At 38.7% G+C, this 15145-nt stretch overlaps 1 protein-coding gene across 1 annotated transcript; it reads left to right on the top strand.

Moving 5' to 3' along the window:
* Nucleotides 1-5196: 5196 nt before the first annotated feature.
* On the top strand, nucleotides 5197-6833 carry LOC133977936 (transcription factor 15-like). Its single transcript, XM_062416235.1, has 2 exons — nucleotides 5197-5725; nucleotides 6768-6833. The coding sequence occupies exons 1-2, from the start codon at nucleotides 5246-5248 to the stop codon at nucleotides 6831-6833; spliced, it is 546 nt and encodes a 181-aa protein (XP_062272219.1). The 5' UTR covers nucleotides 5197-5245.
* The last annotated feature ends 8312 nt before the right edge of the window (nucleotides 6834-15145 follow it).

Below are 15145 nucleotides of genomic sequence, written 5' to 3'. Positions count from 1 at the left end.
CAAAATTGGTTGAATGTGCTTACTGTCAGACCAAATAAAATCCTTTTGCACAGCAGCCAATATAATCTGCAAAAGCAGGAAAGGCACAGGTGTAACTAATCACATTAACGGTGGCTCTTCTCCATTTGGGCATCCAGTAAGGAAATCCAGTGAGCCAGCACATACAATATCTGGACTCTGGAACTGGCACGCCTAAATGGATTTCAGCTATCATTATTAATTTGATTTTATATCTACCTTTGCTTTTCTTACTGTGACCTCTCGAAATATTTAAATGGCTAATATTGTACATGGGTGTATCAGATGTGTTTATTTTAAATAAGACAACTGAACTTTCACAAATTATTAATCAAAGTGAAGTATTTTTACACTGTATGTCTTAAAACATGTCTGAAGCCAGGGGACCTTTAGTATGAACAGTATTGATTAGTGCAGCTTCAAACTTCATAGGACCGCCAGTTATTATTTATAGATTTTACAAATTGTGGTTTGTGATATTGGGTTAAATCAAATAAAAATAGACCTAGACCTACTACATCCCAGTGTTATAACTGATTGCTTTAATCGAATGCATTAGAAAAGAGTCATCCAACACTGTCTGAACAATTAACAACAGATGATGAGATTTGTTTGCAGCATTATCGTCATGATTTTGGTGTCAGCTACAAAAACCTAAATGTAGTCAAACCGTACAATAAGACATTTTTATTGGTTGCCATTCTCACATTATCCCTGTCACACAGATCCCACCCACCACACACTTCATTAGTACTTTAATCACCTCAACAGGCATTTAATGGCATTCCTCTAAGTTGATGCATTAGGGTGAGGGGTTGGAGGTGTGTGTGTGTGTGTGTGTGGGGGGGGGGGGGTTAAGTATTTACGGTTCCAAACTGTGAAGCAGTGGTGGTGCTGGGGAAAAGAGAGAGTGCAGTGGGGTCGTGTTGCTGGCTGGCAGAGCGTGGTAAAACACCATGGTGTCCTGCTTTATGAGTGGAACCAGGTTCCACACAGGTCGCTGTTGTTGGTGCAGCTGAGCCAGAGGCCAGGGGCCACCGGTGCCCCGGTTTGATGTGTCGAGGGGTTGTGTTTGTAAAAACAGGCCCTTTGATGACACTCTCTCTGCTCTCCAGCAGTCGGTCCCACCCTCCCTCCAACAGCACCAGTCAATCTGGAAGCCATTTGCTTGCTTTCCACAGAGAAAGTTCAGGCTTGATCACCTCCAGCATCTGCTGAGTGTTTATTTACCCACAGCACTTAACCCATTAGACAAACTGACACAGGGCAACTGCGGAGCCACTGATCACATTGGCCTTCTGAGGACAGGAGCAGGGACTGGGTGTGTTTCTACACATACAAATGGTGAATCTTACATTGCATAAAAAAGATACTCAAGGGTTATTATTTTCAATGTGTGCTTTCATCTTTGATTTCCAAGACAACATTATACTTGTGGTTCAAAATCTACATCACTTAAATCTTACTGTTCATATTCTGACCTGGCTTAATGATTCCTTTATAATTAGTGCCTATACAAAATTATGAACCATAAATGTATTTTGTGTTCATGTTTTCTTTCGATTTGACACTATTAAAGTGAAAATACATTCACAATCACACTATATTATGATCTAATGTAATCTTAAATGAGAACATAATTATTTTTGTTAATTTATTTAAAGTGAAGGATGCAACCACATTTTAATGGTAGGCTTTATGATAACTTTTATCACACTCTTTGTGCACAAATGTATACCAGCTGCACAAAATTAAATAATAATAATTTTAGGCCACTGTAGGAAAAGTCATTTCAGGCTGAAAGAATGTAGTTTATATGTTTTTTAATTGCTTTCAAATGTCAAAATAGGTCCAATTTGACTTGAACAGTATGTAAGGGTTAATATGAAGATTGGGGCTGATGTACATTTAATTAGTACATGAAATATGTTGTCATTTGGAGTTCCATCTATGATTTTGAGAACAAACTACAATAAACAAATTCACATTAACAACTTGTCAGCTGTCTCATTGCTAAGTCTTCTATTTTGGGAGCCAAACAATGATCAGACATGGTGGAGAAACTTGACACAAAATGAAACTTACACAGATTTTTTGAAAGGAAGTTCAAAATTTGAGAGGAAATTCCAAAGTGCTGACCTGCGTGAGATCTTTGCAAGGTACATGACCACAAGTCACTAAAGACTGATTACATCTGATGCTGTACTTGTTTATTAAAGACAATTTCAGGAACCCTCCAAACAGTGGAGGGATGAACATTATTGTTTTAAGATATATTCCCCCACTTGGTGTTTTGGCAATGGTAGAGAGTGTTGCCTAACATGTTGCTCCAAATCTACCAGTAAAGAGTGTGCTGGACACAACATAGTGTTTGATTCACAGCCAGGATTCATCCAAAATTGGCCTCATGTAAAAATATTCTGATACAAGTAAAAGTCCTGCATTCAAACTTTCACTCAAGTAGACATATACAAAATATTGTCAGCTATAGTTCACATTCATGCAGGTAGAATGACCTGTCAGTTATGATAGTAGATTATTATTACTGATTCATTAATACTATTTTCCAACTATTTTATACACTGTGAGGAAGCTTAATGTAGAAAATGTGTCATATATTTATATGTTGATCATACATTGAGTTGCCAGTTCATTAGATCTGCTTTAACTTAAACTAAAGCAGGGTATTAGCAGGGATAGTTCTAGAAAAAGGATAGCAGACTAACTTTTTCTCATTCCAGATTTATAATTGATATCATTCTTCTCTTGTGAGATTTATTGTAGAAATTATAAGTTTAAAACTCAAGCTGTTACATCACAGAGATAGCTTTTGTGTGGGCAAAGAGTAATAAAGGTGCATTTTGCCATAATGTGAAAGATAATAATCTTTTCTCCTTAACATGGGTGACTATAAGCTATATATATATATATATATAAAAAAAGAAATATATATATATATATATATTTTTTTCTTTCTTTTTTACATTTTTTTCTTAATGTGTCATGCACCGGAAGTGCCCAGCCCAAGTGGGCTTACAAGACACCAAAAAAAAAGGAACAAATAATAGCAAATGAAAACCAGATAACAGACATTAGAGCAATTAAACATATAAACCATCCTGACGCTTTTTCCCGGCTTCAGATACATATTTAACAAACTTAAAGACATTAGAGCTAAACAACCAAAGCATTTTATCATCATCAGAGCACCAGAACATTTCTGGGTTTTTAAACAGACATTTCAGTAAATATTGGAGTTCTCAGTTCATCATACAAGGGACAGTATAAAAGGAAATGTGAGTAATTTTCAACTTCATTGAGTTCACATAATTCACATAACCTTTCATCTTCAAGAATGTTTTTAAATATGCAGACTTCAAGATTAAAAGGGAATGATTCCTGTTCTTAGCTTTGCCACTAAGGACCTTTGATTTCTTTTTAGGTTCAATTTTGATAAAAAGATTAGACATGAATATTTATTTGTAGTTACTACTGACTGGACAGTAGCTCTCCAGAAAGTTTATCATTTTTTATTTTGCACATGACAGCTCCCATCTTCACTATAACAGCAGTAGAGGTACAGTAAAGTTAAATGTCATATAAAACGAACCTGTAATGATGGGTTAGAATCACAACTTCTGCTACAAATGGCTGAATTTACATTAATAAACACACAGCGAGAGTCCTTCAGTTCAAAAGTCATCTGAACACACACTTCATAAGCTGTTCCTCCTCAGTCAGCCAAACCAAGACATTCAGAGCTTGTACATAAAACTAAATGGACTGCACACAAAAAACAGAACTCAATGGCAATGGCATCCTCTCAGTCAAGGGAAGAATACAAAGAAAATATTAATATTGCTAGGAAGGGTCTTTTTTTTTTTTTTTTACAAAGTGCAACTAAAGGTTCAGCCCCGACCCCCCTGTAATGATTCCCATACAGCAGCCCTGCAAGACGTCCTGCCTTCATAAAGGTTATAGCTTTTGTTCTAGACAGATGTTGATTCAACTTTATGGTCATTTTGGAGGCTGAATTTGAATATGTGCCACACTTTAGTTGTACGACTTTATACAAGGAAATACTTCTAATATTTAGTTAGCCTCATTGCACCTTTGTATTGGACTGTGTTAGTCTCAGCCAGTGCATCACAAACTGGAAACTGAGTCCTCTTGTAAAATCTTATTTCTTATTTCTATGTAAAAATCTTTATCTGAAAATTACAGTAGTAGTGTATTATGAAGGACAGTGTAATAAGTGTAAATAAGAATAACATAGCCTACTTCAAAATGACTACCTGAGTAGTTTGGTTACATTCCACCACTGTCCCACCACAGCATTTTCATACTCATCAGACCATGTCGTGAACCTTTGTGGTCTGGACAAATTTGTTGGTATCTTTCCACGAAAAAAACAGAAGAACAGGAAAAAATGATGGGATGACTGATTACTAGATAAAAAACAATCTATCTAGTAATAAGTCATCATATCACCATGATCCAATTTATTTAGAAACTTCCCTGAGGGTACCAATACATATGTTCATGTCTCTATATTTCTTTATTAGACTTTCTTTTCACTAAAGAAGCAGCGTAAAGTAAATGTGTCCTTCTTTTAACCCTTACATACTATTCAGGGTAAAATCTGATCTTTTTTTTTTATATTTGAGAGCTGTAAAAACACCCTATACACATTTTTTAAAGGTGGACTTTTTGTTATGTGACCCACAGTTTACAAAAATGGTAATAAAATGCCTCTATTTTTACACATTTTTTACATATGTAAATGTACAATTTGACCTGTGTCACCATTCAAACAAGTTGTTGTATTCATCATATTCTATAAAATGTTCTCCTGGACCATAAAATAGTGATTATGAATGTCCCCCCCCCAAGGTATGGTTGAGTGTCTACACCTCCTCATACCCAAATGATGTCTGTGATTTTTAGGACCAAAACATTTGGGAGGATGGGAGCCCCTACATGTGCTCTACCCCTCCCCATACAGCTGAGGGGGGGGACTGATGCTGCTATAAGAACCCTCCCTGTCATGAAGACTATCACACTGGACCATCCTATGGGGGAAGTGTCAGAGCAAACTGGGGACTTGTGCAGTGCTGGCTAAGCCTTGGAGTTACTTTTACGCACGGCTCGTATCCATCCTACATGCAGCTGTTTTCTACTTGAAAATAAGGGATTGGTTTTCCCCCTGTGCAACACTCGCTTACCAATGATGGCTTTCACTATGCTGAGGCCGGTGTCCACTCATCCCTTCTCTTACCCCGCTGACCTGACCTTGGTGTCGGACGACGACGAGGGAAACCGCAGTGAGAGCGATGGCAGCACCGACTACGGCTGCTGCGGTATTCCTATGGAGGGTTACCCGGGGGAGACCGGCGGTGTGGTTGTCCGACAACGGAACGCAGCCAACGCCAGGGAGAGACATCGGACCCAGAACGTCAACACTGCTTTCACGGCCCTGCGGACGCTGATCCCAACGGAACCGGTGGACAGAAAACTCTCCAAGATCGAGACGCTGCGCCTGGCTTCCAGCTATATTGCTCACTTGGCCAACGTGCTGGTGGTCGGGGACGGGAGGAAGGACGGACAGCCGTGCCTGAGCACCGTGTACAAGGAGGTGAAGGGCAGCGGAGAAGGCAAAAAGCCCAGGACTATCTGCACATTCTGCCTCAGCAACCAACGGAAAGGGGTAAAATATGAAATACACTGCAATTACAATGCGCCCACAGCACTACACTGACACCCCCATTCAAAATTCCACATTGTAAAACTTGATTTCTTATCATCAAGCTTTCACATTAAACATATAGTAATTTAGAGCTTTTTCTAAATTCTCAAAGTGTTATAGACAGCCTGTGTTCTAAAACCCAGCTTTAACTTTTAAGGCTAGATTTGGGCTGCATGTTAGGCTATTTCTGCACCACCCTGCTGCAAATGGGTGTGCTGCCATTTCTAAAATTTACAGTGGCGTTATTTTAACAAAACATATTCAATTGATCTGCAGCAGTTCCCAGAAATATGCATGCATGTATTACAGTGTTACTGCCTTGATTGCCAAGGAAGTGCCAAATGTAAGACATAATGCAAGGATGAAGTCTGCTCTGTGTTCAAACCACCAGTTAGATTAAAAAAAAAGAATATCCAGGAAATAATCTAGATATTAACATTAGTTTAAGAAGTGCAGGCTACATGAACGGTAAGGTAGCAGGAGACAGTGCTAATAATACTTACGTGCTAATTACATCTGGTCTGACATCTGCTGACATATTTGTATGCTATTGTATTTCAGAATTCAAACATGACAGCTATGAATTCCATATAGGCCTAAAAATTGAAGCCTTATACTTTATGGATATACTGAATTAAACAAAAAATGTAACCCAGTTATGGCTTGACTCAAATGTTTGCCTGAATTGCAGTTAAGAGTGAGGTCATGTGACATCATGGCGTTAGAATGACCTGCAGGGAAATGGACGTGGTCCATCTTGGTGTTCACATCTCTCTACTGGGATTTAGTTTATTTATAGGTGCCATATCATTCAGTGCTTGGAGATATCCTTTAAAGGAAAAAATGGTTATGATTATTACGGTTATTGTGGTTATTATTTCTAGGCAGCTATGTAATTGCATACAACCTATTTATATGCTCTTAACAAAGTACAGTGTGTTTAAGATACTTCCTATAGGTAAGTGTTTGAATTGACTGACGGTGTTTTCTTCTTCGTTCTCAGGTGAGGGACAGACGAGACTGTGTGAAAATGCACGGAGGCGGCGGGAGACAAATAAGTCGCCGATGAAACTGTCTGACTCGGAGCAGGATTTGATCTTCTCTTCAGAGCAGAGTTTGGGGGGTGGGGGGGGGAACCTCCAGCAGCCATGGACTCTAGAGGCATCTCTGCACAGCAACAGTCTTAAGGGACTAGTCTGATTCTTCGGTAGTTTGCCTCATCGGTCACTTCACCCAAGATGAGACATGATGGCACCAGCAGATACAGATACAGTGTATTCTAATGCGTTATTATATAATGTCATTAGGATGTATTGTACAAGTCAGAAGGCAGTGGTTGAAGCAGCTACATGGTTGAATGTTCTTTTCATTCAAATGACAAACCTGCCAATAGATATACAGTCCCATTCTACACAAAGACTGAACTTTCAGCAGCTGACCCCCACCCCTCCCACCCCCACCCCCTACTTTCCTAGCCTAATGTCCTTGTTTACACAGGAAGATAGTAAGTAAGGTCAGACACGTCTTTGCATTGTTTATATGCACTTAATTAATGATGAATGCTAAAAAATGTGATGTCATTGAACATAAAACAATATGAAGTCAGGACTGCTAATAGGTTTATAATCATACAGCACTTTGGATCAGGCTAATCACCAATGATTACACACAATCTGTCATCCAATGTAAATAAAAGGATATCCTCGCCATTTAAATTCAATACACAGGAGTTGACCCAGTAATCACTTTCAGATTGACTGAAAGTTGTTGGTTATTTTTAAATATGGAACAATCAGGTGATGACAAATTACAAGTAGACTAATATATATTGTCCAAAATGGACCTTTAATTACCGCATGTTAAGACATTAGTGTGACTGCTGGATAGACAAACCTACCAGAGAAGCAGAGATGCTTTTGGTGCCTGTCCCTTCATTGCATACTGTAATTGGGTGAGGTACTGATGAGACAAACTCCCACAGATGTTTTGGAGAAGCCTGACTCACAAACAGACTGCTACAGCTGAGCAGTTTCAGGAACAGTATGTGAGAGGAAAAGACTGCTCCATCCACCTAAAGGACATGACTTTGTTTGACTTTTCATTACATGTTGTAATCTACTTCAAAATTAAATTTATTTTTACATACATATGTTTTTCAAATATTTGGTTATCAATATATTTTTTTAAAGTAACTTGTGTCAGAGCTGTTAAGGGTTTATGTGCTTTTGTTTGTAGTTTGAACAGATAAAGCTTTGTGAGTGACTGTTTAAAAGCATCATTGGAGCCAATAAGCTGCTCACTGACCTCAAACCATGCAGAGAGTTTTATTTGTCTGGGGTTTTAGATCCATCTCTAAAATGATGTTTGCCTTCATTCCAATACAATAGAGGTGAGAAAAAGGTTTGTCTGTGCTGTTCCCAGCACTGAAAAATTACTTTTTGTGAAAAAGTATATGTATGATTTTCCAGAGGAGGTGTCATTTCAGTGGATTTACTGTCTACCAAAGAAATTGTCCCTATGAAAACTCTTGACATTGTCTTGTGATTGATTGTATTTGGATGGAGGCAGAAATCTCAAACCCTGAACAAATCAAACTAAATCTAACTGCATTGCTAGACACAATCTAGTAAAATATGTTTTTTTTTGTTGTAATTCCGGTGAACTAATTGTAGATTGGAGTTTGTAGATAAGTGAAGATGAAGAAAAATCATCTGTGCAACCACACTCCCCTCAATTTATTGCTGTTACTGGCATCTTCTGCCTGTAGCTGCTCAGAAGAGGAAACCTACGGGGAATTCCAATGCAGGTTTACCTTCTCTGTCTGAGTAATGCCAAGGAATCTCAACAGAGGAAGTAATCAATCTTTTCCTCAGCAGGCTCCCTCTGAAATCGTTGTATCCCGGCAGTACCTGACTGTGCGGAGCTTTGTCAGGTTGGTAGTAAGTGCAGAGTGCCAGCTAGGAAGGCATGAATCAGAGTCAACTATGGGAAAAGGTTAAGGCAAAACAGGAAAGACACAAATTACTGTTGTTGGATCTATTGTGGTGACTGATGATTACTCATGGGGACCATCAGGGACTGTAGCACATTGCTGGATACATGCCAACAAGATCAACCAAAGAAAGGAAGAAGCAGAGTGTAAAGCTTGGTATTCAAAAATGTATTTGTAAGTTCATGCATAACAGAAAGAAGCACTTCCCGGTTCTCCTGAATCCAACTGAAAGTGGTCTAGCTAATTTTGCATTCATTTTGGATTTTTAGAGGCAGTATTCAGGAAAATACAGAAATCTGAAGGTTGATCTTTGGCATGACTGTGCTCTGGTAGTAAATCTCCCCAGTTGAGATCCACATGTGGTGTTGATCAGTCACAGCTAATATCACCTAACACCCTGTGTCCAGACAAACACAGCTGCTGATGAATTAATGTTATAGATCACACCAGGAGAGCAGCACTGTGGGATGTGTGAGAATCCTTGTACATGCAGAGACATATAGAAATTCAGCTTTTTAATTACATGTGCCAAAATCAACAAAAAGTACTCAAAGGACTTTATAAAAGTACTTAAAGCTTGAATGCCAGTAAATTGATTTGAAAAATATGCACTAAATTACCTTGCAACAATCAAATCATGTGTTTCAAATAAAAGTAGACATGATATCCACTATGATAGAATACCTTAGAGAAATGAATTGACAAGTGTAGAATAGTACATTTCTAAAGAAAAAAGAAAAGCAATGTTAAAGGAATAGCTTGACATTTATGGAAATATGCTCTCTTGTTAGATCAATAGTTCAAACCCATTTTAAAGTAAGGTAAACATGGAGCTAGAACTAGCAGCTGGTTAGCTTAGCATAGAGACAGCTAGCCTGGCTCTGTCCAAAGGTAACAAAATCCACCTACTAGCTCCTCTAAGGTCACTAACATATTATAATAATGTTATAATATAATATATCACAAGCCAAAACATAAACTTTTAGTTTATGTCCTGGACTTTTTCTTGAGGCTAACAGTTTCCCCATTTCCAGTATTTGTGGTAGGCTAAATTAGCAAGCTGCTAGCTAAGGCTTCATATTTAGTGTTGCTAGCTTAATATTTGGGTACAGATATGCTATGTGAGTCATTATTATTCTTCTCATCTAACTCTCATCAAAAAAGCACATAAGTGCATTTCCAAAAATGACACGCTATTTGTTTTAAATGGACAAAAAGTGCAAAATCTGTGTGAACATTAACACTTAATTTATTTAGTATGTTATCACAGGGATTGAATCATACAAGGGTTTTGTTCAAAGTAGAAGAAAGTCAATGGTGCATGTAAGATGTCTGTGTGTGTGTGTGTGTGTGTGTGTGTGTGTGTGTGTGTGTGTGTGTGTGTGTGTGTGTGTGTGTGTGTGTATGTGTATGTGTTAATATTGAGAATGGCATATCTGTATACACTACAACACTTTACTGTAACTCAGGCCTATGCATGTCTGTCATAAGCACTCAAGCAAGTTTACTCATTACTATGTGGTGCAACACCCTAATCACAGCCAACCATAAGATTTATAGCACATTTTAAATATTTGACAACACAGTTAAGACTGAACTGAATCTTTTAAATCAGCCCTGAAGTGATGTTTGGAGGTACACCCCTCTGGAAGAAAGTTATTGCACTCGCAGTCCTCCGGGGCGGTACAAATAACTGCACGCTTGCATAAAGCATCCCAACCCTCCAGTTTCTCTCCACCTGTCAGTGCTAAAGCCTAATTAGAAGCTGCTGTGTGAGCTTATCCTGCAGCTCCGAGGGCCCGGCGGAGCCTCGCTCAATGGCTCCCAGAGGCCCCCCCAGGCAGGAAGATGTCATAGAGGAACAGGAAGGAAAAGGCCTGAGTGCTCGACCCTGTTGAGGCCCTCCCTGTGGGGCCCGGGGCCCTGGGTCAGTGCCAGCTTTGACATCAATCGGGGCCCAGATGGCCCACCCTGCTCAGCTGACGCTTATTTTAATTCCTGGATGGGAAAACATGGCTGAACAAAACTCTGAGTCAAACTCAATGAGCAATTTTACAAAATATTCACTCAATGAGTTTTTCCTGTGGGTCACATTAAACATAACATAAAAATTAAAATGAGCAATTGTCATGTCATAAATCATGAAACATACTCATATTGTATTGCATTGGGCTGTCAAACAATGGAGCAAAGAATAAACATGAACTGAAATGGCTAAATCACTGCATAAATAAATAGGCATAAGTACTAACATAAGTGACTTTATGTTAATAGTTGTGGATGCAACCTGCAGAAAAGTGCTTTTGACAAAACTGTACAAATCAAATTAGTTAAATGACAGTGGTGAAACAGAGAGAGAAAAGTTCATATTTATATATTACTGGAATTCTTTATATACACAAGAGGTATATAGTAATGTTTGGAGCAACCATGTATGAGTGCTGTAGTCTCTCATTAAAGTTAGTGATATCCTCACACAGGACAGAATAAAGTTCCATCTGAACGTAAATTATTCTGTCAAAGTCCTCAGCGGCTCTTTCCATCTGGTATGCATTAGTAGAGGATACCATGGGGCAAATAGGAAGGGCTAAGATTGCGATACAGTTCCCCTCCACCACACTTAGCCCTAAACAGACCCTTATGGTGCTATAGCTCAACTGCTTTGACAGGGCAAACACCTTCCGCCCACTCTCTGCCTCTTCTTCAACCCTACAGTTCCTAGGGCCTACCGGCCTGTCAGAGGAGATAATCGCCATCGGTCACGCACTGCGGGCCCTTTCATGGGACAGCGGCCTTGGATAGGCTGCTTCCGATTTTTATGATTGTTTTCCATTGATGGGTGGAGTGGGAGAGCAGGGAGCAACCTAATCCTCTGCAGCAGCCAAACAGGCACTAACTGGGCCAGACACAGTAGTGTGAATGTGTGTGTTTGTGTGTACTTGTCAATGAGTGTTTGGGTTGGACTGATATTACTATCGGAAGGCTGATACTAACACATAGCTGTTTAGGCTATGGCATATAGGAATTTCTTTCAAGAAGTTTATTTGTATAAAACGGATGCACCATGAAACAAAAGTCTGTAAGAGGACAACTTAAAATTTAAATCCACCCAACATCCACGACATACAGTAAATGTGGACACTCTGTAATGGCAGTTTCATGAGAATTTGTACACACCTTAATATAAAGAAACTAGTGGTCATTAGCAGAACTGCAGCAGTAGGATATGTTAGAATATTTTGTTTTATTCTATCTTAGATTATTTTTCATTTCCAATTTAACACCTTTCAATTGCATTTAATGTCTTTTCATATTGCCTTGTGTTGCTTTTACATTCTGTGTTGATGTCTTTCATGTCTTATGTAAAGCACTTTGAAATGTTCTAAAGGCTACAAATGAATTTGCCTCGCCTAGTTCTGTGCAGAAACAATCTGAAGTTAATATGAAGCGTCAGCAGTCTGAGGTAATCAAATCAAGTGAGTATCTTTTCAGTTCAAAATCCTCTCTTTATTGTTCCCCTGACAATGTTTCTTTGTTGAGCTGCATATGATACTTACATAACAAGATACATACCTTATGGGTCTAATTCTAATGAAGCTTCATATTAACTTCGGACAAACTTTGATGTATTTTTCCACCAAACAAAGATAGCAGATTTTGTCCCTCATCTCTTACATTGGAAGTGCATTATGAATGAACTTCTTCACAGGCAGTATGAACAACTAGAATGAGTAAAGTAAGCAAAAAAATAAGTTTAGATAGATAGATAGATAGATAGATAGATAAGTAGATAGATAGATAGATAGATAGATAGATAGATAGATAGATAGATAGATAGATAGATAGATAGATAGATAGATAGATAGATAGATAGATAGATAGATAGATAGATAGATAGATAGATAGATAGATAGATAGATAGATACTTTTTTATCATTTATTTGTCAGGGACCATGTACAATTGACATTAAGATGCATTGCACCAGAGTATAGCCATTGGCTGGTTTCCAGCAGCTACATCCACAGCAGGCCGTTCTCATTCTCTATTCATATGATATCATACGAAAAGTTGTGCACTACTTTCCGTATGATATCATACGAATAGAGAATGAGAATACGTTGTCCACAGTCCAAGACAGCCACACGAACATCACATAGAAACACATCTCTGACTATCCAATGGAAAAAACGTTATAATGTATATGCCCTATAGTATCTAAATAATATCTATGTTTATATGGTCACCAGACTTGTTTTAAGACATACTTGAACCTTCAGCACTGAGCTGATTCCAAAATGGTCCCAAAGTGCATGATGCAAAATTCCAGGTGAAACTGCAGGTGATGTTATAGTCATAGCTGAACAATGCGTTCAAGTTCAGATGATACAGATGGGAAGTGAAATTTAAAATACATTTAGATCATGTACAGCTGTCCAGATGCAGTTGAAGTCGTAGTCAGTGAGGAATGTCCATTATTATATATCATAAGTGAAGGATCCTGCCAGCTGATATGTTCAAATCAGAGGCCAGTATCGCTATGCAGACATATCGGTCTAACAGCGCAGATGAGTGCGTGTGTGGGCGTGTGTTTTGTACGGGCGATAGTGTTGACACACTCTCCTCTCGGCAGCGGACACTCTTGGGACTATTGTTTCCCTCCCAACATGCACTGGGAGGAAGTGGTGGAATGACCTGAGACATTAGTACAGACAATATCAGTCCACCAGGGCAGGGCTCTGATTGCTCTCTGCTTTGGCTCCTGCTCCTGCGCTCGGCCTCAGTCTTTAGGGCGGTGGTCCTTAATGCAGAGGTGAAAGGTGACTAATCTGAGGCCTGATTTCTCCCCCTGTCAAAATAATACAACAATATGTCTGCATAGACTTGCTCCGAGGGAGGAAAGAAGCAGACTTCCGCAGCAGCCCGATGTCCATCGCGGCCCCAGAAGGTTTCTTGGGTGTGAAGCTTCTTTTTTCTTCTTTGCCAGTGAGATATTTTACTTTTAAAAGAAACCTGCTCCCTAATTTTACACTCTTTTAATGTTATTCCACATGTGCTGTATGAGGTGAATCCCTTTTCCAAACAATAAAGCAAATTCTGACAAGGGAACATCCAGTGTTTTTCCCAATTTATAATTAAACATCTCTGTGCACTTCCCTTCAACCCTAGATTTTACTGCAGAGTAATCAGATAGTTTGTGTTTGGCAGAGATTTTTTGTCCCCTCCATCAAAAAAAAACAACACCACACAAAGCAACATATATTAATTTAGTGACATCGCATGGGAAAAACTCTCTTGGGTAAGGAAGTCTGTGGATCTGAATTTTTAACAAGACATGAAGAATGGTCTCGAGGCCAATAAATGCAATTGTTTGGTGCTCAGAGCCTTCTGTAACTGGGAGATGGATGGGAGGAAGAATATACGCCTGAAAACTTTGAACCAGTTTCAACACCCAGAGCAATTGTTTAGAGGATATCCTCAATCAAGAGCCCCAAAGAGCACAATGAATAGTGTCGCTGACAGAAACCTGCTGCCCTCAACAACCTCCTCGACCTGCCTGCTGCGTGGTGGAGAAGAATGAGTGTGATGGCTTACGCTCCAAACACAACACCGCAGTGACATCTGAACTTTGTTTCTCGTTAAGGGATGCCAAAATGAGGCTCGCGCCATTTACAACATGTCACTCATCTCATAATGACTTTGTGGTTACTGACATGAAAGGGAGAGCAGTTACTGTTTTCATGAACATACACCAATGGCCGGATTAACTTGTTAGGAGAGCCAAGGGGCAAAACTTTGTTGACAGGCCCCTTTTGACCCCCTTAATCCTCCTGTGCATTGTGGGAATACCCTGTTGCCTCATGTAATTAAAAGTAACTTTATTTAGGAATAAGGGCCATGTGAAGACAATATAAATTTCAACAATTCAAATTTGAATAAATAGATTTTATCACAGAGCCTTTCTACAAAAAGGATTATATATAAAATGCCGTATTTTAGTTTATACTGTACTGTGCTTTTTTTAAAATTAAAAATTAATTTGCAGTTAATTAATTTATATTAACCAATAAACAAAGAATGTAACCTAGTGCATTTGGGGGTGTGACCCAAAAGTTGGTAATCTAGCCTTAAATACACCCTGGAGTTTTATACTGAAAAAGGAAATACTGTCTTATTCAAAGAAGAAGTCTTATTTTAGCCTCACATGGACACATACTGTAAATGTAGAATTATATATGTATGTGCATTTTTAATAATAGCAATGACGAAAACTGCAAAATCATCTAAAAACAGTTGTAGTTGAGAAGCAATAGTACTTGTTTACAATTTTAAAAATACACTTACAATGAACCTCTTACACTTAAAAAAAACTGGTGAAAAAGAGCAACAT

The sequence above is a fragment of the Scomber scombrus genome, chromosome 3, assembly GCF_963691925.1.
Source record: "Scomber scombrus chromosome 3, fScoSco1.1, whole genome shotgun sequence".
Classification (NCBI taxonomy): domain Eukaryota; kingdom Metazoa; phylum Chordata; class Actinopteri; order Scombriformes; family Scombridae; genus Scomber; species Scomber scombrus.
This window is presented reverse-complemented; position numbering and strand designations above follow the sequence as displayed.